At 39.2% G+C, this 26,425-nt stretch overlaps 1 protein-coding gene across 8 annotated transcripts in view; it reads left to right on the top strand.

Moving 5' to 3' along the window:
* Positions 1–829: 829 nt before the first annotated feature.
* CACNA2D1 (calcium voltage-gated channel auxiliary subunit alpha2delta 1) overlaps positions 830–26,425 on the top strand; it is a 482,730-nt gene continuing 457,134 nt past the window's right edge. For 3 of the 8 annotated variants that reach the window (XM_025873249.2, XM_025873251.2, XM_025873250.2), the window contains exon 1: positions 2,221–2,779. In XM_025873249.2, the coding sequence (XP_025729034.1) occupies positions 2,685–2,779 (95 nt within the window). In that variant the 5' untranslated portion in view covers positions 2,221–2,684. Of the gene's footprint in view, positions 2,780–26,425 lie in introns of all 8 variants that reach the window. The other 5 variants (XM_073898724.1, XM_073898723.1, XM_073898722.1 and 2 more) reach the window with 3 other exon arrangements.

Below are 26,425 nucleotides of genomic sequence, written 5' to 3'. Positions count from 1 at the left end.
GCTATGTTCTGAAAATGATCCTGTCTTAGTTATCATACATAAGAAATAAAAGCCACATTTTGAATATCCTCATTAGAAAGGTTTAGGATAATAAAGCATTTAATAGCAAACCTCACAACAGAGTGTTAAGAATGATTTAGGCTTACAGGTGATAACCAGCACTTTCAGAAAGAATTGTAGAAGCAATATCTTTCTTCAACAACTTCAGATATTAGAGAACACAGTGCTTCATCAGAGGAATCCAAAGAAATTGAGATTTGGCTCAAAGGCCAACAAATAATGAAGGCTGGCTTACCTTCTCTAGAAGTTTATTACATTCCTTTTGCTCTTTAAGCTCTTTCTCTTAAAGATATAAATTGGAAACGGTATACTTCCTTCGTAGAAAGTCTTAAGTCATTACTGAAATAATTGACAGAATATAATACAATATTTTTATGTAGGGAGGCTATTATGATACCAACATATCACATAGACAGTAATGGGCATCTAATTCTGCTATTCGTAATCTCCATGCTGAGAGAGAAAATCTGCTTTGAATCATTAAAAATTGAAGCAAAAAATGATGGGCTTGACTATTTGGTTATCTAAATTTGGACTGGAAGGCCATCTTCAGTTACATAAAATATCCTTCCCAAGCTCTAGTTCTCAATCCCATTACATCCCACTTGATTTCTCATTTGCCAGCCCCTATGGCCACACTCTTTATGCTTAGCAAAAAACAAACTAAGTTAAGTCACGGTGGGGTGCCTTTTGTGAGGCCACTCAGAATAGGAAGAAAGAAAGTGCAAGCTAGAGATGTAGAGAATATAAAGAAAACAAGGCACAAACAAAGGAGGAGGAAGGGAGAAGAAAACATTACGGGGTCAAGAATCATAAAGTCACATACACTTTAAAATTTTTGCTAGTAAGTACTATGGGTCTTCTCCGTTTGGGGAGGCTGTCCCAGAAAGCTGGAAAATCAATTCTGAATTAATAAGGGTCTTTTTTCCTTTCACAAGCTCCTGGTGAAACAAAAAAAAGAGCTAATTAAACATCTTACAGTCACCCCATAATTACAGCCTTTACACATATGCAGGATGGTCATTTTTTCCATCAGGAATGCTATTCTTTTCACTTCCTGCCCGAAGTGCTCCAATACGTTACTATAAGGGAGTTTAAGAATTTAAGATATTCAAGGAAACCTTTCCACCACTGGCACACCATTTCCTTCCTGAAGGAGGCCTGTGCCCTAGGGAGAGGCCTAATCCAAGACCCTTCTGCTCTTTCTAGAAGGGCTAAACTCGTCGCACCACTCCTTCGCCTGGGGGTGGAGGTGAAACTGGTCTGGCAGGGCTGCTCCCTAGCTCTTACCCCCCCACCTTTCTTTCCTCCTCCACATTTCAAGCGCATTTCGCAAACTGCCACCTGTTCCTGCTGCTTACCCTTTTCGTGCTTTCACATTGACACAGTGAACTCACGCCTGCAGCAACCCTGTCAAGGCAAGGCGGCCCAGTGGCCAAAGCAGGGCGTTTTGAACCTTTTGGAAGTAGTCTCACTAGGATGTTAAAAAGCCCTTCGCCGCACGGTCCTCCCGGGAAGGAGAATTCGTCCCTCCACCACTCTGTCCTACTGAACGGCAGGTCTGGAAGGATTTTACAGCGCCAGGTCCTTCTCTGACAGTCCTCAGACCGGGCCCTGAGGCTCCGTCCTCGCCAGGTGAGCCCTACTTGGGCGTGGGGCCGCGGGCACGACTGTCATTCTGCCACGCCAGAGGCTCTAGCCTCTGGCACTCCAGGGCAAATAAACAGTGCCACCTGGTAGAGTCAAAAGTGGTGTTTTCAAATGCAAATACAAACCCCTCCTACATTTGTGGTCAAATCACTTCTCCACGATTCCTAGGCTGGCAGGGGCTTCTGCGCCTGGGAGAAGGGGTGCCTGCCTGGGCAAAAATAACCCCCGGAGACGCAAGTCAAATACTCCGCCGGAGCTCTGCAGCCTGTGGATGCCGGCTGGGCGGCTGGCTGTCCCCCCGGGAGCCCCGCGGGGCTGGGTCCGCTCCTCCGCCTCACGCCGCGCGGCGGGAGCAAGCCGACGCCGACTTTGGGAGTTCCTCTCTGCCTTGTATGGAGGGCTGCTCGGGGCCCGTCTCCGCCCGACTGCTCTGACGCCCAGCCCTCCCGCTGCCCACCCCCAGCCACCTCCCTCTGACTTGCCCGGAGAAGCCAGACGGAGCCTCTCCCTGCCACAAGTCTCTCCGCCTGCCATTCCCCCATTCCTGCATCCCCCCCACCCCCCCTCCCCAGCGCCGTCACCCCTCCTCCGCCCCCGCCTCCGCCTCCGCCTGCTCCCCCGGCAATCAGGGGAATAAATCAGGGAGGAAACCGAGAGGCACAGAGATAGCGAGAGCGCGCGAGCGCCGGCGGACTCGCCCAGGTCTGTTTCCAAAGTCGCCCTTGATGGCGGCGGAGGCGCGGCAGCCGCGGCGCGGAGCAGCCGACGCGCGCTAGTGGGTCCGCCCGCCACCGCCCCTTCCTCCGCGCCGGCGTTCGCCCCTGCGGCCCCCCGCGCCAGTCCGCGCCCCGGCCCCGGGCGCGCCAGCTCTCCAGACGTCCGCGGTCCGGCCGGCGTGTGCTCCTCCCGCGGTTGCCAGCACCGTTTCCTCCCCCGGCTCGGGAGGGAGGCGGGATTGATCTTCGATCGCGAAGATGGCTGCTGGCTGCCTGCTGGCCTTGACTCTGACACTTTTCCAGTCTTGGCTGATCGGCCCCTCGTCGGAGGAGCCGTTCCCTTCGGCCGTCACGTAAGTCGCCGGGCGGGGGAGGGCTGCGAGTGCGGGCCGAGGGGTGCCGGGGGAGCTGGGCGCGGGGACGGTTCCCGACTAGCGGGGCTTTTCTGCCCGTGGGGGTGGGGAGCGATCCGGGCTGGGATCTGGAGAGGCCGAGCGGGAGGTGCGCGCGGCTCGCCGCCGGAATGGGCGCCGAACCGGCGTCTCGGGCGCCTCGGTGGGGCCGGGCTGTCCCGGGAAACGTCCGCCGACGACTCCGGGCGCCTCAGCCCGTCTCCGAAAGGGTTCCTTAGACTTACAGAGTTTAGCTGTACGGGGGGGAAGAAAGTTTCCAGCCAGATATCCGCTGTCCTCAAATCCAGCCCAGGGGGGAAAAAAAAAAAAAAAAAAAGTTGTGTTTGCTTGGGTGTTTTACAAATAGGTAATTTCATGTTTGCCAGGGTGGCATGGACTTCTCCCGCACTTGGCCTGGGGGATGCTGTCTAATTGCTGTAGTGCCCAAACTCATTTAGATCCCAAATTACTGGGCGCACTTGACAGTCTGTCTCATCGGAAGAGTGCTCGCTCGACGCAGCTTAGAGTGCTGTCCACTCAAGGGGCTCGCAGGTATTGGGACCACACCATCCAACCCCCTCATCCTTTATTTGAAGCATCTAAGTGCGGGCAGACACACTGTTCCTGTTCTTAGAATGAATAGAACCTATTCTTTGAGGGAGGGATGTACGTTTCCAGAGTCGCCTGCAATTTTCTCTTATTTTTAACATTTCTAAAATCACTTAAAAAATTCGCTGCCGTTCTGGAAATAGAGTATTTAAAGGTAACTCTATAGTCACACGGCGGGAAGGGAATGAAAAATAATAATTCTCTTTTCTCTCAGCCTGGAAAAAAAGAAGCAAAGTCAGTAGCTCATAAAAATATATACACATTTTTTAAATGCGCTGAAGAGCCTATCGGGCATTTTGGGAAAGCATTTATTTTGGTTCTTAAAGCTACTTTAAAGCTTCCAAGAGTAGGTGATCTTAAATGGATGAGTCACTTTAATGTATTTTACATAACAGAAACAAAGCCCAAGGTAGCCTTCCCGGTATTTCTGCTGTTGGGAATTATTTGCTGTCCTTTGTTGGCTGAGTGTTGAATGCTGGAGTTTTTGGTGGATGCTAACAGTGAACCTTTACCAGTTGAAACCCTGCAGGGATTATTTAAGATGCAGCTTAAAGTATTTATTACATTAGGTGTCAGTGCAAGAATCTGGAGGATGCACATTCTCACCCGGAGAAGGGGAGTGTCGAATATTTTTTGTCATTGATTTACAGTCATGTTCCTTTTTAGATAATCTTCCATAAAGATGATTGCAGATCCTTTTTGTTATGAAGCGAAAGGGGAAATACCATCTGTAGATCTCTCTTTAATTGGTAGGATGTTCCAAGCGGATATTTTGAAATATATAGAGTAAGAATTACTCTAAAGATGCTTCAAAATTATTCACTCTTATTAGGAAATTACACTTTTATTGATTGAATTCTTTATTCTTTTTGTAGCTTGGCCTATAAAGCGAGAATTCAAGTGACTCGCTTACATTTGTGTCAAATGAAGAAGTGGCTCTTCAAAAAGGAGTCGGTGTATGCAGTTGACATATTTTTAACGTGTTATTTTTAACTGACAATTTATCAATATTTCTTTCATTTGGAGGGAATGCATCACTCACCCCACTGGGGGAAACTGTGACTTTTTACAGATACAACAAAATACGACCTTTTATTCCTGAACATACCATTGTAAAATACTAATGTACAAATCCTTATTGTGAGAAGGACCTCTGCAAAAAATGCTTTCCTAAAATTAAAATAACCTCATGTTTATGATCAGAAATTCACTGGAGACAAGAAAGAAAATAAATAGGGAAGAAAAATAGGAATTAGGAAACCACAATTTCTTCCCTTTGAAAGGATTTTAAATTTATTTTTTAACAATGGGAATTTAAGATATTTTCAAATAATATGAAACATTAATTATTTTGTAGAGTAAAAGCTTAATGAAAGACTTTGTAGAGCTAAGTCAGTCTCCTGTAGGTAACGTTAATGCTATTTGTATAAGTCTTGTGCATCTTCAGTAATTTATTTCTAGAGTTAAAATATTCTGAGGAGAGGAGAAATGAGAGTTGACATTTGTACTTCTTGTTAGGTTTCTGAATAAACTTTATGAAATTTAAAAAAGTGCAGTGTTAATTTTATCAAGATGCGCCATTGGCTTTTCTTGCAAGAAAAGGATTCGTATTGAGTGTTTATCATGATAAATCTCAAATCTTTGGAAAAAATTCCAAGCTGATAAAAACTCAGTACAAAGATTATATAGTATCATTGAAGGCAAACTGTTACACTCCTATATATAAATTTCTCTAGAAATCATTAATAAATTTTTTTGGTTTTTTTTTTTTTGACAATTTTATTTTTCCCCAGAAAAAGTAGTATCAGTTTTAGAGGAAGAGCATGCCATCAACACAGGATAAAATTAATTGTGCACTCACTGGAGTGGGACCTGAATTAGAATTACTAATACAAAGCTTTAATTTTTTTAAGTAGTGTTTACAATAATATTAAAGGTTTAAGTTTTATTATAATAAAACAAATGTATCCTTTTAAATTTCTTTTTTAGTTTTTCCTGGTTTAGCATATATTCTCACATAGTATATTCTTCTGGATTTAAGTATAGTTAAACTGTTCTAAGACCTAACACTAAAATAACAAGGTTCCCCTTCCCCCACCAAGAAAGGAATTTTGATACAGTTCTTTTGCTTAGGTTAGGCTTTACTTTTGAAAATGATTGTCTCAGTAAAGTGTGAATTGTAAATATGCCATATAGTATCAACCACCTAATGCATATTGGTTTATATATAAATGGAAATCACACCATTTTCATGTTATAGTATGCACATATTATATTGGTAGTTTAAGATAAGAGTTTTCAAAGAGGGAGAGTTCTTGCTTGTTCTAGAAATAATTTCTTAGCGCATAAATGAAAACACTTTTGTTTTAAAACTCAGAATGATATGTATGTTAGCCAGTATTGTAACGTTAATTTAAATCTGTTGCTCTTTTAGAATCTATTTACAAATCTAGATTTAAAAAAAAAAATCCCTGTAGTTGTAACTACTATTTAATGTTAAACTTTTATCTCAGTCACATCAAAATACCAATCAGTCAAGAATAATTGGCTGAGAGCCCATTGGTATATGAGGATTTTAATACAGACTGTGTAATAGGATACATATATCTAATAATAATTAGCTACCTTTAGGTATCTAAAGGAAATAGATATATCTCATGAAACAATCGTACTTTGGGGTTTAAATACTTAAGATATAAGTATTTTTTTCTGTTATTAGACAAATTTGTATTTACAGGCTATAGAAAATAAGTTCATGTCATAACAGTGAAATGGATATCTTTTTCATGTGTTAGAAGTGACATAAGTATTTTCATTTGGACTTACCAATTTCTATTCACATACTACATGTATAAGGAAATGTGTCTTAAGATAAAATATGAGGTAAAATAATAAGTGTAAATTAAGACCTAAAAACAATGACCATTAATAAATCCCTTTCTCAGCTCTTTAATTTGTTCTCATAAGCTTAACCATAAGACAGCATTTATTATTCCACAGGTGTATGTTTAAAATATGCAACAGTAGGTATATTTTTCAGATAAGTAGTAACATGATGGTAAATATCTTAATATTGATACATGGGTATATGTGTAGCTATCTGGATTGGCATTTGAATGTGAGCATTAGGCGGAGAGTAATGGATATGATCTAAAAAACATTTTGGAAAGGTACAAGAATCTAAGCTTATGGTTTTTAAAAAGGAAATAAGATGTACCTTTATTGTTGTGTGTGGCTTTCACACATTTATATGCACTTATTAAATTAAAATCTATAGCAAGTTGTTCATTTTAAAAATAGAAACTTTACCGCTCTTTTTCTTCAAAGAAACCTGGCTGTGCAGACTTTTCTATTATTTCACCAACACTGGTTAAAAAACGTAATAAAATACTTTTCATTCTTGGGTTTATACATGGTAAGGTTTTGCAAAAATAAAAATAACATGCAAATTACGTATTCACATTTACTGTTTAGATTTATAAGTATACATAAGAAATAACAATGCATTTAGGAATTTTTAAAATGACTTAAAAATTGTACCCATAACAAAGTATTATTTAATTGATGTGTTTTCTGGAGTATCATTATATAAAACACATACACAGAAATTTCTGTTCTTTTCCCTGTTTCTTAATACAGATACGGATTTCCAGGAAAGTAATCTGTTCTCAGTTCACATCTTGGATTCTAATGAGTGTCTTTGAACTGTTTATAACCTTAAACTGGAGACTTAAATGGTTAAAATAAAGTGTATTTTAGGGAAATCATCTGATCTGTTGATTTCCTTCAGTCCCTTACATGTATAGACATAATCAGTTCCAACATAAACATACTTAGATAGGAGTTTGAAAAAAAAATCAGAATTTGTTTCAGTGTTTCTAAAAAAGTAACATTTTGTTATTACTGAAGTGTCAACCTTCCATCATTTGTAATAGTATCGTTGTAGGATTTCAGAAAAGCCTGTAAGCTGCTCACCATGGGGAATGAGGTCTGTTCTATCACATTCAGTCCTCATTTACTTAAGGCTTAGGGTGTGCATCAGACCCTGTGTCACACAATGTCGGCCACTTTTTCTTTTCATGGGCTGTTTATGTCTAGTACCACAAACGTCCCCAAGCCTTTCATAGGATTGCTTTCCAGTAAACTTCAAACTGTATCAAGACGGGCAACCATGTAACTTAGGCTTGATTTATTGTGTGTGTGTGTGTGTGTGTGTGTGTATGTATGTATGTGTATGCCCCAAATCATGAAACTGGTTGTGTCATATTGTTTACAGATTTGAAAGAAAAAAGCAATTGACTTCAGTGTTAATTGAAATAAAAATGGTAGTACTTTGTGAAAAATAATGTATTTCCTTTTCAATCAGGGCCTAAAATATCAACATTGCATAATTAGACAATTTGTCTACTTTATATTATAGTATTTTATTTATTAGGTAATATTTTATGTGTATATATGTATTATATGTAATATATACATATATACATATTATATGTAATATATACATATATTGTGTGTGTATATATGATATATATATATATATATATGGTGCATGCATGCACATGTATTTCTTAACCTTCTTCAAGTGATTTGCTAGGGTAGAAAAACCTCAGTGAGGTAAATTTATTAACAGTCATGGATGCTCAAGAGATTCCTGCCAATCCGCAACTATTTTTAGTGGTTGAATCTCTTTCAAAATATTTTTATAACACTAGCATTTCAGAATAATTTGTCAAGAGAATCAAAGGAGACATTGTATACAAAAGCAGCTTGCAATGCTCAGGTCCTATAGAGGTGAGTTATTAACATAATTGATGAGTAATAAATAAAGTATGATTTTGCCATCTTTTTAGCAAAATAAGTACGGGAAAGAAACTACTGCATTTGAAATGTTGGGCACCTATTAAAAGGCCTTTGCATACTAAGCAGTTTTTATTTCAGACATTTAGATATGGGACACGAAGAAATTTGTAAGAATGAAACGTATTTGGTGTGACATGCTTTAGGAATAAGGGATAAATGTGAACAGTTTTAAAAATTTTATTTGTAAAATACAAACTGTTAGGTTTCCCTTATGGGTTTATATAATTTGTAGTGATTCAGTATTATTGCTCCTTCAAAATTGCCATTTTTACAGATTTTAACGAGATAATAAACAAGGAAAAGATTGACATTGTGGCCACAATGAACTGGCACACTTTTACAGTTAATTTCAATAGTGCAGGATCAGGTTGTTACATATGAAGCAATATTTAAAGTTCTCTTTGAATATGAATGCGGGATATTTCTGGCTAAATGTTATTTTAGCATTTGCTTCTTCTGATTTTTTTTTAACCATATGCTTCTGCTGGATTAAAAAAATTAGGATACATTTTAAGTTCTGTATCATAAATTGAAGAACAGCTTAAAGGAGAAATGATGGCAATGGATAATAATGGTGTTGCCCATTTTAAAGGCTTCAGATTTGGGGATAATCTTACTGTCAATTTCAAAATTCTTTTTCCTGAGTCATTAAAAATTTATTATAGTTGTCTTTGGGCAAACTGGAAAAATAACTCCTGTATTTTATTCAGACAACTAATTGCTACTTCTCAGTCTCTCTTTCATACGCCTACCCATTTACTGTTAATCATGATTTATTATTATTTGCATATAACATCAAATCAGGTGGGGGAGTTTTTGCTTTGTTTTCTCCCATGTGACCTGTGACCAGACCTCAGGACCTTCTCACTTGAATCTTCTTTGACTGTTTCAGGGGACTTTCTCTTACCCTTGGACATTTCTCTCTATAGGGAAATTGTTGAGGGATTTTAATGCGCAGATAAGTCTGTAATACATGATCAACACTTCTCCCAAAATTGTCAAACAGTCTAGACAATTGTTTCTTTTGACATTTTCCCACCTACTGTGGGGGATAATTAGGGGAAGGAGGAGAAAGAGCTAATAAAATTGTTCTCTGTCTAAGGTGCCTACTGTCAGGCTGTAGAAAGAGATGGTTAGACATTAATGATGTCTTATTTTGAGGGTTAAAGGAAGAACGGCTCAGTAAAATAAATGGGCTTAGGCACACTGAGGAAATCTGTTTTAGAAAAGCGATCAAGAGGTGTTGTGGTGAAAATGCCATGAGAAATGATGCATGGTACGTGAGGCAGACAAAGGAGCCTTCCGTTTACGTGGTGTGAATTTACATTAAGGATGCTAAAGGGGTTACTGGTTATTTTTTAATTTTCTTTTTTCCCCCACTTCCCAAGTGAGCGTGGCTATTCTGGAAATTATGTTTCCTGAACATCATATTCATTTATAGAGACCTAAATATATTTATAATATGGACATTCACCTTAGAAACCAAAGACAATACAGTTGTCAAGATCTCAAAAAATAGAAGCAATTAAACATTTTTTTAAAGAAAACCTTGGGATAATGGTTAATTGGATAGGAGATATTAGTATAACACTTTATTAAAAGCTTAAGTGATGATCATAAAAAAGAAATTCTTTTTATTTTTTTAAATTTTTTATTGTTATGTTAATCACCATACATCACATCATTAGTTTTTGATGTAGTGTTCCATGATTCATTGTTTGTGCATAACACCCAGTGCTCCACGCAGAATGTGCCCTCTTTAATACCCATCACCAGGCTAACCCATCCCCCACCCACTTCCTCTCTAGAACCCTCAGTTTGTTTCTCAGAGTCCATCGTCTCATGGTTTGTCTTCCCCTCCAATTCCCCCCCTTTCATTCTTCCCCTCCTGCTATCTTATTCTTTTTTTTTTTTCCTTAACATATATTGCATTATTTGTTTCAGAGGTACAAAAAAAGAAATTCTATAAGTAAATTTCTTCAATTAGATTACAGGGAATGAAATAACTTGCAGATAGGTAGGATTCTAGGTAGTACATTTAAGACTTAAGACCTCTGAGTACATAGTACATCTTAAGTTTTAATTTACGCTGTCTTTTTTTTAATATCTCCTGCTTCAAATATTTTTAATATCAAATGTAATTTAACGATTAATGCAGGTATTGTTATTCAGTGTAAATTATGTAGTGCACTGAACTATATGCAGAGTATCCAAAGTGAGGAAGAGAGTCCCCAAGGAAGACATTTACATCTCCCAACCTACTATTAAGCAGCCGGATCTGTCAGAGCATGACTAAGGAAAAGCACATAGCATGTTGAAGAAACACTGTCTATTTTGTAGTAGGCATAGGGCTTCCGGGTGGGGAGAGATGTTGCTGGGACTGGGCCATTGGTTTGAGTCTAGGTTGTAAAATGTTTGCACCTAGGCTGTAATTTCATAAGACCTGAAGTGGGGGATGGGCAGTGTTCACAACAATGTGGACATTTGTGGTAGCCCAGCTCTGCGTATTCAAACAACGTTGGCCTTCATCCTAGGGTTTTTTAAAATTAAAAAGGAAAAGTAGTACATGTTGAATCACAGTATGTAGATGATAGATTCAAGAGCACCAGTAATTGAAGTGGAGACAGGGAGAGCAGTTAGTAAACCATTGCATCGTTCTCAGAGAGAGAGATGCCCAAGGTCCAAAAAAGAATAGTGGCAAGGGGAGAGCAGAGCAGATGGGAAACATAAGGCAGAAGTAAAATTTCAGGTGCTGTTGGTTATGGGATTTGGGGAAGTAGGAAGAGATCAGAGTCAGAGATGATTCTAAGAGCTCTATCAGGTAACCATGCTATATTGAACTTGGTAGACTAGAGAACACAGTAGGAATGATGGGGATGAAAGTAATAGTTTCACTGTTGGACATCTTGAGTTTGCAGGGTCTCTGTAGATAACTATTAGGCCATTAGAAATAGGTATCTGAAGGGGATTTGAATAATGTAATGGTTCCAGTAGAGTGTTGCAGAAAGAGGCATGGTTTCAGTGCCTTGAGAAGTTGGTAGCGGGTGGCAATAAAACAGCAAGCTGCAGGTTGTTCTTTCAAGGAATTTGGCAATGTGGGGAGAGATACAGAGAGTTCAGAAAAGGGAGTTTAAGGGATTTGGCATTCTTTTGTTTACAGAATTAAGAGTTATGTCAGGCAATTTGGAATTGTACATAGTAGAATCCCATAGGACTATCTTAAACCAAAAGGGGAAATATTTTTCAATGGTAGTGGCTGGATGATCCTTCATGGGAGTTTAAGGTCAAGGATGTGCCAACAAGGGCAAAAGGGGGTGGGACTGCCATCAGTATCATCTCTCATTCCAGTGTCTGGTTTTCTTTGTCTAAGTCTTCATTCTTTGTCCCTGCAAATTGGCTTTCTCTGCTTCCCAGTGTTTATTGAATGGCTGTGAGGGCTTACAGTTTCTCCACTGAAGTTTTGAACCAGTTTGAGACTAGAATCCTAGTCTGAAACGTAGCCTCCTAAACAAGGTATGTTGACATTCTGAATGTAGGCCAGATGACCATCTCTAGCCCATTCAGTTGTGACCGGGAGATGGGGTTTGGAAAAAGGACTCTGGTTGCCTGAGCTTGGGTCACTCTGCACACGTTGGTACCATCTCACTGGAAGGTCCTACATTGCAACAGGCCAGTTGCTATTACCATGAATAGAGCAAGAGGCAGTTCTTAGAAAAAGGCTCCTGGAGGGTAGGGAAGGTTGTAGAGACAACTAGGTAAGTGTTACCAGACGGGAGATTTGGGCTTATCAGAGGGAGAAGGCCAAATGGCAGAGATGAAAGAGATGCGAAGAGGCCATGATTGATGGGAGAATGTTCTGACAGAGGCAGGTGAGGCAGGGATCAAGAGGAAGAACAATGTCTTACAAAGTAACTTCTGAAATATGAAACAGCCTTGAGAATTAAAGCAGATGGTTGGAATGTAAGATAGACACACTTTTAATTTGCTGGAGACGTTTTTAGAGGAATGCTCCAAATTACAGATTCCATTCTTGAGAAGGAATGACGTGATTCAGAAATGTAATACATACACATTAGCAATGTTCAAATTTTGAGATGCACCAACTAGAGTCTTTCTTTATTTGATGGTAACAAAACTCCAGTTCACCACTGTATTCCCTTTGGATGGAGCAACATTTGGTTCCCTTTTGTCTTTTTCTTTTATGCTTTATAAAAAAAAATTTTAAAGCATTTTATTTATTTGACAGAGAGAGAGAGCGAGAGAGAGAGCGAGCGAGCACAAGTAGGGGAAGCAGTAGGCCGAGGGAGAAGCAGGCTCCCCGCCGAGCAGGGAGCCCGATTCGGGGCTCGAACTCAGGACCCTGGGATCATGACCTGAGCCAAAGGCAGACGCTTAATGACTGAGCCACCCAGGCGCCGCTCCCCCGCCTTTTCTGAGAGATTTCCGTGGAGGTGTGTGTAGTTTTGCAGGTTTTAATATTGCATGTGTTTATGGTGGGAAGATGTTGCAGACATAGCAGTGAAAAAGAAAAAGAAAAAGTAAACAGTTCTTTCTTTTGCCAATCTAGCATAATTTATTTGTTATTTGGCAGATGGGAGTAGTTTACTGGCCCACCCTGTAGTTGCTCACACCCCACCCCATATCCGGTCTTTAGCACAGGGCAGAAATGTGAATTGCAACAGATCCTTGTCAAGAAAACAAAACAATAAATTTTATAAGATCACAGACCCCTGACAGATAGAATATTCCTGCAAAGCCTCTCCCTGGTCGCCCCTTACAAAGGCATCTCAGGTCTCCTGAAGATCTGGAAATTACTGGCAACTGCCGCCACAGCGGTTCCCTGAGTATCCAGGATGACTGAATAAGTGACTTGGATTGCAAATGCCAGTGGATCTGAGAATCAGTCTTGATCTCACTGGTCCCAGCTCAGTGTGGAAAAACCACTCTTGTGGTTTGTAACAAGAGAAGAGTCAGATGGAAGAGTGGGCTATTTAGTTCCCTTTTGTGACTTTGTGCCTTTTTTCTCTCCTGTAGGTGTTTACAGTGTACTTGAGTTTATTTTGATGTCTCTTCCTGCAGCATGTCTGGACGCTCATAATGACTAACAACCATCTTCCAATGATTATAATATTGCTTTCTGATCACTTTGAGCGCCTGGTGTACGCCAAGCACTGTGAATTAACACTGCGTGTTTTTTAAGCCATCCAACCTTCAAGCCAGTACCCTCAGAGAAGTATTATCATTTTCCCTGTTTTATAGATGAGGGAAGTTAACTTTAGAATTTGAAGAACTTTCGGAATTTGCTTAAGAGCTAAACATTTGATCCCAAGCAGCTTGATTCAGAACCCGACACTTACCTGCTCTACTTTGCTGCTCAATTATGGCAGGAGCTTGGTGTGTTAGCATCCACCCTCTTACCTGGTCCAGTTGCGGACGGCTGCATATCCCAGCAGGGAGGTTGAGTGGAAAGAGGAGTCGTCGTAAAGCAGAGCAAAACCAGCTCTCGGTTTCAGTTTCTCCATCTGCAGAACAAGGATAATGTTAACTTAATCCTGAATCACAGTGTTATATTATGAGGATCAAAGGAGGGGGATACATGGGGAACTTCAAAGGACTGTTTAACGGGCAGCCTTTATTATTTGTACCACTTGTGATTTTTCTGCCTTCTAGAAATCATGAATTGATGACTAAAGTTTAGCGAGCTAGATTCTTGTGCCAATATATCACTCGGGCCATTAGAAAAGCCTGAAATGGGGCGCCTGGGTGGCTCAGATGGTTAAGCGTCTGCCTTCGGCTCAGGTCATGATCCCGGGGTCCTGGGATCGAGTCCCGCATCGGGCTCCCTGCTCCTTGGGAGCCTGCTTCTCCCTCTGCTTCTCTCTCTCTCTCCCTGTCTCTCATGAATAAATAAATAAAATCTTTAAAAAAAAAAAAAAAAAGAAAAAAGAAAAAGAAAAGCCTGAAATGAATGGGCAAAGAAACGTTTAGCAGGCCTGAGAAATGTCTCTTCCTAAAACTTGGGTAGCCTTTAATCCTGAAGCGGAAATGAAGGGACTAGAGGGAGTAAAGTGTTCTGTCTCTGGGTTAAGGACACAACCCGTGTCCTAAAAGGGGCCACGAAGACAGCAGAACCGCAAAGGATTTGATGTGTTTTATCTTGACATTTCAGCCAACACCTGTGGTCTGAGAACTGTGCCACAGGAGTTTGAATCTATTTTTAAAAGCCATCCCTTTGCTGATAACCTCTCATTTTCAAACACAGATGTGATTTTCAGCTTCAAGACAGACTATTGTAAAGTTAATAAAGCAGGGTGTGCATGGTATTTATAGAAATGATTTCAGACAACCCTACAAATTGGGCGAGCACAGAGGAGTAAAATCAAGGCCAGTGTGTTTTTAGCAACCAACACAGAAGTCGGTAAAAATCTGCCAAGAGCCTACTGAAAAAGGCCAATTTTCATTTGACTCATCCAACTGATGATGAGTTACACTCACTTAACCCTACCCCTTCACTTTACAGTATAAATGGAGGTCAGCCTGCTACAAACTTTCATCTTTTGTTGGTAGAAATAAACACCTAAATAAAATTACTACTGCAGATATATCTAATCGATTCCTGGAGGAAAGCAATGTTTTAGATGAAACTGTGCATTAATAACATGACTCAGGAGTCCAACTTGGTGATACCATTGAAGCAGCTTGTTTTCCAGTGCCAGGGACTGGCCTTTTTATGGCAGTCATCTTGACATTTGCCACAGAAAGGAATGTGCAAAATTCTTACGATGTTTGTCACTTTAAAAATACCAAACCCTTCATTGCCTAGACGTTATATTAGAATTGACTTAAATTTGCATCTGCAGAAATGTTAGGAGAGACAAACAAATGGGCCATGTGAAGCCTCAGGAGGATGGGCACAATGGAGGGTGGGCAGATTGCTCTAAATTAGACATGCAGAATGCTTGGTTGTCTCTGCAAACACCTGATTTTCCTGTCGATATAAATGTAGAAATCAGAATTAATTTTCATGAGGTAAAATTTTATTGTGCATGGGTAGTTCAGTTTTCCCAGGGGATTGATTGATACATGGTGTTAAGGTCTGCTGGTGAGTAATTGTTTAAAATTTATATTAATACTCTACGGTAATAAACATAGGGGAATGGTAGCTCATCACAGAGCAAACCATGTATGATAATTAGATGAGGTCATTCATCTCCTTAAATTATCAGATGTGACACAACCTGTCTGTGTGGTGTCTAAAAGCCAGCTGAGTCCCTGGGTGTAAATGACCGTGACAGAGGGGTGGTTGGAGGGTTGCAAGCCTTGGATTTGGTCCCACCCTTTCTGGGTTTTTCTACAAGCGAAGCAGATTGGCCCCTGGAATTCTGTTTTTATAATATGCGCGGGGATCTAAAACTCGAAATCAACAGGCTGCTCAGAATCTGGTTTTCTTCTTTTTTTTGTTTTGTTTCCTCTACATCCCTACCCTAATTATAGGGGATCATATTTATATGCTGCATATAAATATGGTGTATATAAACATTATATAGGATGCTTATATTTATTATATATAATATAACAATATATTAGGATAATATGTATTGCATATATTAGACATTACATGTAAACATAAACATGTTAACGCATGTAGATATTGCATATAATATAAACATGATTTACATGAAATGAAAATAATAAAACATTAGTAAAGTACGCATATAGATTCAGATGTGTTACATGTATGTAGAGTATATGTTTAGAAGACATTATAAAATCTGAAAATGCTTTCTAGTACCCAGAAGTGCTATCGTACAAATGAAGGATTGCACATTTCATTAGGAGTAATTGAAACATCAAAACAGTTGGGATAGGATGTATGCTTGCTAATTATAATTTTAATCTTTTGTTCGCTTTGAGTCCTGTGTACCTCACTCTTTCACATGTTCCAAACCCCACAGTGCTTCCATATTGCCCCCCACTTGCCTTGGAAAGTTGCTAGGAAGCCTGTTGAAAGACATTTAAGCAAAGCCAGAACCAGACTAGTCTGTCTTCTGCAAGTCCCAAGGACTCAAGTAAGGCATTCTGGTGTGGTCGAAAGAATCCGAGTTTTGAGTCAGGTAATGTGAAGGTTAAACCCTGCCTCTGATACAGTCTGTGTGAACGTGGGAAGTTAACTTCCCTGAGTTTCATGCTCTGTAAAAGAGGAATCATACTCCATACTTAGGGGAAATTCTGAGACTTAAATGAGAGGCTGTCAAGTCCTGGTATGTGTATATTCCACTGAATGTATTGAGCAAAGGGTGGAAACTGTTAGTTTCTTTCATCCTATTTACTTTGAAACCAGGATAACTGGAGGTTTTTCTCCTAGTTTTAATCCACTCTTAGGGCTGTCAGTGGACATTATTAGGGATTACTTGGCTTTTCTAAATAATCTCTTATTCTGTGCATGTTAAACAGATCAGAGCATTGGGAGAAAGTTTTCCCTGGAATGAACATGGGAATGGGAGGACTAAGTCAAAAATAAAACACACCAGACCTTGTTCAATGTCCTGAGGTTGGGCTTAAGGTTCCTCATGGTTTGAGTAGTGGTTGTTGTCTGACGTTGGGTAGTAGATCTCTTGGGAGAGATGACAAGCTGCCTCAGCTGCCGGTCAGGACCACGCCCAGTTTACCAAATTAAAACAGGTTCCTCCCAAGACATGCAGGTCTCTTGTATTTTAAATGGATTTGGATGTTGGATTCATGCTGAGTATCATTCTTGTACTTGACTACCAAGTACTTATGGTTCTAAAAAGTGCTCATCTACAGCACTTGGTGTGGTTGCAGCCTTTTTAACCAGGCTTCTTCATCTGAACTGCAGAACCCCCAGATAATGATTTGAGAGACTCTTTTTCAATTGACTCAGAAATGGTTCATAACTAGTACCATTCTTGAAGCATAGAGAAGGTAATTTTTAAAGAATGGATGCTTTGGAACATTAGGGCTTAATTCTTTCATGGAACTTGCCTGGTTGGTTTAAAGTGTGGATTCAAAGCTCAGCTCTCCAATTACTGACTGGGTAACTTGAACCGTTGGTCAGACCTCCTAAGGTTTGGAGAATGAGGAGTGTTAATTCATGTAAAGCAAGGGCACAAAGAAAGCACCACGTAGATATAATTTGATTAGAAGCAGGAGAATTTCGTGTAGTCAGGTGACTTGGGTTCTTGTTTGTGTCCACCACTAATGATATGGGTCTGAGGAAGAATTTCTGGCTCTAGCACCTTCTAACACCTAATTGCTTAGCACCTGACTGTTTCCTAACAACTTGGTATTAGAGTGTGTCTGTTGAACATAAACTAGAGCTTTCTTGGTACCCAGGTACTCCAGTGCCTGTGGGTATGCTTTGGAACAAAGATCCCACCTCCCACCCCTGTATTTCAGTTTTCTCTCCTGATCTTTCTGAAAGCAAAAATGGTGAAGTTTAATGTTTTCTGTGCTTTTTAATACTCTGTGCTACCCCAAAATTGCACTAACGCATAGTATAGTTCCAGGCTTCTTCCTATATTTGATTGAAGGACCTATTAAGAAATATGTAATGAAGTTAGTGATGTAGCATTCTTGTGCACAGAAAAATAATGTTAGCGGTGCATTGTCACCTGATGATTTTGTTCTGTGAAAGAGGTCCTATAGATGTTCTCTCTTGATAATATATTTCTAGTAATTGTTGCAAACTATCTGCAGCTGGTAACTGTAAAACCTTATCAGCAATAATTGTGATTCTATGTATAACATAGAATGGTGCCCCTCTCCCCCTTTTAAGACTAGTGATAAATATATTTTACCTTGAGGGATAAATTAATTTTATGAATTTTTTTTTTTTTTTTAAGATTCATTCATTTATTTTAGAGAGCGAGAGAGAGAGAGAGAATGCGCTTGCATGGGGCTGAGACCACGACCCCAGCCGAAACCAAGTTGGCCACCTAACCGACTGAGCCACCCTGGTGCTCCCATTATGAAGTGTTTTTAAAAAACAGTATAAATTGGGATGCCTGGGTGGCTCAGTTGGTTGAGTGACTGCCTTCGGCTCAGGTCATGATCCCTGGGTTTTGGGATCGAGTTCCGCATCCAGCTTCTTGCTCGGCAGGGAGTATGCTTCTCCCTCTGCCTGCCACTCCCCTGTTTTGCTCTCTCTCTCTGACAAATAATAATAATAATAAACAAAAAACCCCCCAAACCCAGTATAAATCAATTATATTATACTGTTTTTATATTCAGTTTATATTCAAGCTCATCATGCATCTTAAAGTTCAGAGGTGTGTGTGTGGTTTCCCTGTGCCCAGTTGACTAGCTTTCCTCCTACTATGGTTGTATGACTAAATGAGAGAAGTCAGGAAACCTGTTAAATTCTCAACATGTATGCCAGGAAGATTTGAATCGAATTATATAAGAGATTGAATACTCACCACCAATTTAAATGAAAGCAAACCAGACAGAATCTTCAAAAAGGCATTTTACATGAAGATAGATAGATAACATGAATCCCTTGTGTAGAATTTACTAGTCTAGATTCATTTATTTATTTTGGTTGGTATTTTTAATACTGTGCAATATACTACCACAAACTTCGTGGTTTCAAACAGTGTGTATTTTCTCACCATTTTCTTTTTTTTAAATTTTTAAATTTTTTTATTATTATGTTATGTTAATCACCATACATTACATCATTAGTTTTTGATGTAGTGTTCCACGATTCATTGTTTGCGTATAACACCCACTGCTCCATTCAATACGTGCCCTCTTTAATACCCATCACCAGGCTAACCCATCCTGCCACCTCCTCCCCTCTGGAACCCTCAGTTTGTTTCAGAGTCCATAGTCTCTCATGGTTTGTCTCCCTCTCCAATTCCCCCCCCTTCATTTTCCCCTTCCTGCTATCTTCTTCTTCTTCTTTTTTTTTTTTAACATACAGTGTATTGTTTCAGAGGTACAGGTCTGTGATTCAACAGTCTTACACAATTCACAGTGCTCACCATAGCACATACCCTCCCCAGCGTCTATCACCCAGCCACCCCATCCCTCCCACCCCCCCACCACTCCAGCAGCCCTCAGTTTGTTTCCTGAGATGAGGAGTCTAGCCATGGCTTAGCTGGATCTTTTGCTCGGGGCCTCACAAGGCAGCAGTGGGTGTTGACTTGCCTGCTCTCTGTTCTTGGGTTACTCTCTTTTCCTCTTTTAAGCTTATGTGGTTATTCACACATCTTTGTGGTTGTAGGAATACCTCCTCCCTCCTTCCATTTGTTCTCAGCTCCTAGAGGCTACTCACTTTTTTTTTTTTTTTAAGATTTTATTTATTTATTTGACAGAGACAAAGTGAGAGAGGGAACACGAGCAGGGGGAGTGGGAGAGGGAGAAGCAGGTTTCCTGCCGAGCAGGGAGCCCGATGCAGGGCTCCATGCGGGGCTGGATCCCACGACCCTGGGATCATGACCTGAGCCTAAGGCAGGCACTTAACGACTGAGCCACCCGGGCGCCCCGAGGCTACTCACTTCTTTTCCTCTCACAGAGGGGTTCACTTCTTCAAGGCCAGTAAGAAAATCTCTGTTCAGAAGGGGGCCCAGTCTTGCTTAAGAACTTTCGACTGATTAAATAGAATGCCCATGGGGCGCCCAGGTGGCTCAGTTGGTGAAGTGTCTGCCTTCGGTTCAGGTCATGATCCCAGGGTCCTGGGATCGAGCCCTGCGTCGGGCTCCCTGCTCAGCAAAGAGTCTGTGTGTGTCTCTTTCTCCCTCTGCCCCTCCTCCCTACTCATTCTCTCTCTTTTTCTCAAATAAATAAATAAATAGAAAATCTTAAAAAACAATAAATAGAACGCCCAAGATAATCTCTTTTGATTAACTCAGAATCAAGTGGTTTGAGATCTTACTTACATCTACAGAATCTGTTCACCTTTGCCACATAACAGCCTCACCATGGGAGCGATGTCCCTTAATAATCACATGTCTGACCCCCGCTGTAGGAGAGTAGAGGATATATGGGAACCAACTTAGAATCCTAAACAATCCTTAGACAATCATAAAAACACCAAAAAACTAGAAAATAGTATACTCATTCCTTTCCCACTTCAGATGTTCACACACTTTGGAAATTCTGTGAAATAGATAAATGACCTATCATCTTCTTGCCTCCAGGCAAACTGTGCTTTGCAACATTGGGTCTGATCCATCTTGTAAGGAAAGTAAACTGCAATAGCTCATTAACAACTCCTTACTATGTTAGCTGAACTTTTCACCCTCTGCAAAGAAAAGAATTCTCTATGTTATGGTTTTAAGCCAATTTATAAGGATTATTGTCAATAAATGTGTGGAAAATTATAAGACAATTTTTTTGAAATATAAAGCATTAAGTTACTTCCAAGTTAAGATTTATACTTTATGAAATCTTAGGTCTCCTGAAATTAGGCATTTCCCTGCCTGTATAAATTAGGTGGTTTTCTAAAATCCTACTCAGCATTTTTTTTATACATCTCTATATGGAATGGTAATGTTTCTAACTAATGCCCCAATTATAAAGTATTAATGCAGAAATGTTTATATGTAACTGAAGGCATCCCTATATAATTTCTCCTATTCATAAAGTGAATAGATTTAGGTGAATAACTGTGACTTCTGCTTTTCAAAGAGGAGGATGATCATAAAATGCTTCTTCACAATACCTAAGTACTGGGTACTCAGTAAGTTTACCTTAAAAAGGGGCCCCACTATCCTGCATACAGTACTCCCTTGCTCATTTCATTTTGGAAGTACTGCTGATTGCCTGATTTGTTCAGGATTTCTCTTGTAATACCTCTAGCACTAATTAATTTGCTAACACCAGGGGATTCCGGCCAGAGTACTTGTCTAATGCAGTGCTTTTCACACTAACTGTGCTAAAGGAATAGAGTTTATTCATTTTTTTGTGGGGGGGGTAAATTTCGTATCCATTGCAACTGTTGGTTTTTGTAGAATACAATGACAATCAGTGGGAAAATGGAATTTAAAAAGATATGAACTTTGTTTTTAAATAATTAGGTTAAATAGTCATAGCATTACTTTTTTAAACTATTACAAACGTGTCTAAACACTCTCCATCTCTATACTTTACTTTGAGCCAGATCCGCAGAGCACAGTCTGAGTTTAATTGGTTTGGGTGTTTAAGGTAACTAAATTAACTGGTTTAATTGGTTTGGGTGTTTAAGGTAGCTAAATGGCTGTTTTCAATTTAAAAATGGCATTTAAAAAATAGATTTTTACATTAAACCACTTTTTAAAGTGACATAACCTACATTTTTATTTGGTTATTGGATAGCTACGGCCTTTTTCCCCAAAATAAGCATAATATTTGGACTTAAAAGGAGTTGCCTATTTCAGATTGCTACATGCTATATAGGTCCATAGAATTTTATGTCACTTACAAGCAAATTTGACTTTTAGTGTATTCTCCTTTGAACATTTACTATTCGAAAGAGCTAAAACACTTGCTTTGGCAGAGCAAATATTTTGGTATTGCAGTAAAGGGGAAGACTGCTTATGACTACTTCTGTAAGTCAGAGCTAATAGGAAGGTAGCTAATCCCTTTTGATGGATTCTTGGATATATTCAAGAAACAGATGGATCCAAAGTTGTTACTCCACAAATATCTTATGTCCTAGAATCAAGATGAAAACATTTAAATACATACCTGAGGCAGGTTGATTTTTTTTTCCTTTTTTTTTTTTTTTTAAATCTGTATAAAGTGTACTTGGCCTATGAGGCTGAGGGTATATAAAAATCTGCATAGATACCTCACATCTCAGAGTGTCTGCCAAAGTATAAAAGTATAAACATTCTCACTGTATTGAAACGCGTCCATATCAAACAGTATGATTCTCTTAAAGGCAATTAAAAGTTTTCAAAGAATGGCTCAAGTGTTCACTTAGTAAGTCATGAGAATTGCAGAATCTTTTCATTTTGTAGACCCTGATTTCTCCTTAGGCATTTGTGCACATTGAAATTATAATGTATGAAAATAAGTTGTTGATTTTTGACAGAGTTTTTGTTGTTTTCTCCCGGTTCAGCTAGAGATTGTTCTGACAACCTTTTGCTAAAGATGTTCTCAAATTGTAGGATTTTACCTAACAAAACCAAAACATACGAAGTTCTAGCCATAGACTGGTAAAACAAGATGATCTGCTCTTTATTTTATGACATTCTCTGCAGTCCCTTCTGAGTAACATCTATCAGTATACACTTATTCCTGAACAGTTGTCTCAGGGACTTTCAGAGTTTTTCCTGATTATTGAGATAAACTAGTTCCCTAAAAAAACAGAATTATATATTTTAAGAATCTCTCGAAGGGCCCTTACTCAGTTCTTTAGTGGGTCACTTAAAACTAATTCTTAGTTTTAAAACTCTTCTTATAAAGATGCTGCATCTCCCAGCTAATACGTAGGATGTCAAGCCAGAACAATGTCAATATTGACAGTGCTAGACAAACTCTTGCTAACCCTCCCAGAGCAGCTAGCCCTTCTAAGTGATTTTCAGGATAAGCTCACAAAAAAATACCTTATTGATAAATTCCCTTATAACATAATTTCATGGATCTTACGTACTGGAAATTATGGCTATTTCTATGTAGTTTGAGTATCCCCTTCAAGAAAGAGAATGGTAATTTAGAGCATGACGAAGACCATGATTTTGAGAAATCTGCTGAAATTTTACCAATGGAAATTGTCCAACACCTTGGTAACCATTATAGTTAATTACTACAATAGATTATTAACTATTATTAATCTTATGTGCACATCATTTAAAACATCTTGGCCAGATGACCCTCATACATGAATGTTTTAATTTAATTTTATGCGTTTGCAATTTGGCCAGAAATGTGGGTGAGAATTTAGAACCAGATGTCATTGTCTTATAATGTTTACATCTAAAAATAAAGTATCATTGGGATGTCTGGGTGGATCAGTCAGTTACGCGTCTGCCTTGGGCTCAGGTCATGATCCTGGGGTCCTGGGATGGGGCCCTGCATCAGGCTCCGCCTTCAGTGGGGAATCTGCTTGAAATTCACTCTCTCTCCCTCTGCCCCTATCCCCGCTCGTGCTTTCTCTCCCTCTAATAAATAAATAAAATCTTCAAAAAAATAATAAAAATAAAGTATTATCTTCTTTGGGAGCAGGTTTGGTTAGGGTTTGGTGAGGGCTTTTTCTTAGAATTACATAGAGCAACAGGGAAAATATGTTTAAAGGTTATATATGGATGAGGCACCAAAACCTTTGTTGCATCATGTAATTTTTAGAGGCCAAGGTGTTGTTATCTCCAAATTATCTATGAGATTATTCTATTGACCTTTGATGGTTTTGAAATGAAAGTCTTTGGGTTATTCTTTCTCTTTCCTGACCGTCTTTAATTAGATTGTGAATTAAGGCACGTTTATGCACTCCTGATCTGATATTCTAATTCTGAGCTAGACCTGCCTCCAGGTGAGCACTGCGGAAGCGACATGGCCATTAGGTTTAGTAGTGTAGGAGGCAGTCACCAACTGTGTTAAATGTGGCTTTGTGTCCCTCTGCCTTTCTTTATTCTTCTGCCACAATATTTACTCTTTTCCTCATGGATCAAGCGCCCACAAGCTCTTCCTTGGTTGATCAAATTCCTGCTTTTATGTTCCATCCATGATTTGAGACCTCCCACTCTTAAAAACAGCAGCAAACAAACCTTTAAGGAACTCTTCTTTCCCAAACCACTGAATAAACAGAACCTTTCTAGAGATATCATTTGAAAGAGAGCTCATTTGCACAGATAAATCTCTGGTGTGTAGACCATATCAATGCAGACCTTATTTTTAAAGAGGGGATTTTTCTGTAATTCTGTAGTTCTCTTCTGTCTTGTAACTGCAACTATGCAGTCTTAGGGTTTTCTGTCTAACTTCAGATTCTACCCCTTTAATATCGGATACTATTATAAAAAAGTCATCATTTTTGATAGCTCTCAGTGGCACATATAGAGTGGTAATAAGCTGAGCATGGCCAGTAAAGAACTACTGTGGATATGTGTGGTATTTATAACAGTTAAACAAGAGTGATATTTTATAAAATTACAGGTAGTAGAATACCAGTGTAGGAGATTAAGAAGGGCAGATCATTAGGAAAAGAGGGACAAAGATGTTTTCAAGGACGTGCACTTAAAGAATTGTAGAGAATAATTGAGTTATATACTTAAAGAACTACATGATACAACCAACATGAGAGGAACGTGTGGTTTGATTTCTTTTTGTGCTGTGATTTTTCTGTTTTGTGTCATTCTGAATTGAAGATTGAAAATTGACTCCACATAAAACAAAATACAAATTTATCAAAGGCAAGTACTCGGCAAAATTGTTGTTTAGAATAAGGAAACAAGGATCTCAAAACACTTAAAGCAATTATTCCTTGTAGTGTTTTACAAAGAAGATAGTCTAGCATTTTTTAAGAGGCAGAACTGGGATTCCTCTTTATATCCAGTTAGGTGCATTTCTGAATACTTTTCTCATGCTTTTATCTGACAATGAGAGTGGTTCTGTTTCTGGCTTCCAAGATGTGGTAGGTTAAAAGCAATGTTTTATCTTGTAAAGAAAACAAAATCACAAGTTGATAATGGGATGAAAACCGGAAAGAGGTTTTTGGAATCTTTAATTAAAATTATATGCAATTCAGTTTTGACTCATGTATATTTCTTACGAATCTTTGATCTCTCCTAAATTCAGATACAGCGTGATAAAGGCTAAACTATTTTAGTTTAATTTTATAATATTTGTTTATATTTCATAATGTATAGTGTTTGGTAACAGTGTATAATTTTGACAAGTTAGAACAATCAAATCGGAGAAATTTGACTGAAAATAAGTAGTAAGGTTTATTAAAATGCACCCAGGAAAGATAGTATTACCATGTGGAATTTATGCCAAGCTGCTAATTTTGCCACACAATTTAAGGGTGGGTTTCTCTAGCTTGGCATTATTGACATTTAGGACCAGACTATTCTTTGTTTGTTTGTTTTCTTTTATTAAAAGTTTTTTTAATTTAAATTCAATTTAGTTAACGTATAGCGTATTATTAGTTTCAGGGGTAGAATTTAGTGGTCCATCAGTTGCGTATAACACCCATTTCTCATTACATCAAGTGTCCTCCTTAATCCCCATCACCCAATTACCCCATCCCCCCACCGACCTCCCTACAGCAACCCTGTTTGTTTCCTATAGTTAAGAGTCTTTTATGCTTTGTCACCCTGTTTTATCTTATTTTATTTCTCCTTCCTTTCTCCTATTTCATCTGTTTTTTCTTAAATTCCACATATGAGTGAAATCATATGATATTTGTCTTTCTCTGACAGACCATTCTTTGTAATGAAGGCTTGTCCTGTGCATTGTAGGATATTTAGTAGCATCCTTGGTTTCTATCTCTTAGAAGCCCGCAGCAACCCATCCCCAAGTCATGACAATAAAAAATGTCTTCAGGCATTGTGAAATGTCTCCTGAGGTGCGAATCACCCTTGGTTGAGAACCACTGATCTAAGTGAAATCTGCACAATGAACTGGCCCATGATATGTGTTCCTGTTGCCAGTGCTGTCTATTTCTGGCTCAGTTTCATAATACTTATGTGGTGTTTGCATTTCGGTAACATTTTGTCACATCAGTGAGTTTTATTCATTAATCCCTGATAATAAGTATGCTATTAAAAAAAAGGTAAATTGGCTAGTTCAAGATATTTTCTAAATTAAGCTGTTAAATTTAGTGCTTTGTGAAGCAGGAAGTGTAATTATTTAACATATAGTCAAATGTACAGGGGTACAATTCCCCTGTTCCTGGAGATCTGAATTTCCTGAAGGAAAATTTTGCAGTGAAACATGTCTTTAACAGAAGCGTCCTGGTGTCTGCTCCTTCCTGCTGGGTCTGGAGCGGAAATGAGACAATCCCTCCTGTCCCTGTGCACACTGCATAAAATGCTTTGTAGATACGAGAAATGCTGGACACTTGCCAGGGTGGCCTGTGGGCAAACTGTAATTAACATGGACACACACTCTTGCTAGGGGTGTTTGTTTCACCTGGGAAAGATGCACAGAAAACTAATGAAGGTTTTCTTGGCGAAAAGTGCTCCATTT

The sequence above is a fragment of the Callorhinus ursinus genome, unplaced genomic scaffold (genome assembly GCF_003265705.2).
Source record: "Callorhinus ursinus isolate GAN/ISIS: 27379988/994484 unplaced genomic scaffold, GSC_fseal_2.0 scaffold12, whole genome shotgun sequence".
NCBI classification, from domain to species: domain Eukaryota; kingdom Metazoa; phylum Chordata; class Mammalia; order Carnivora; family Otariidae; genus Callorhinus; species Callorhinus ursinus.
This window is presented reverse-complemented; position numbering and strand designations above follow the sequence as displayed.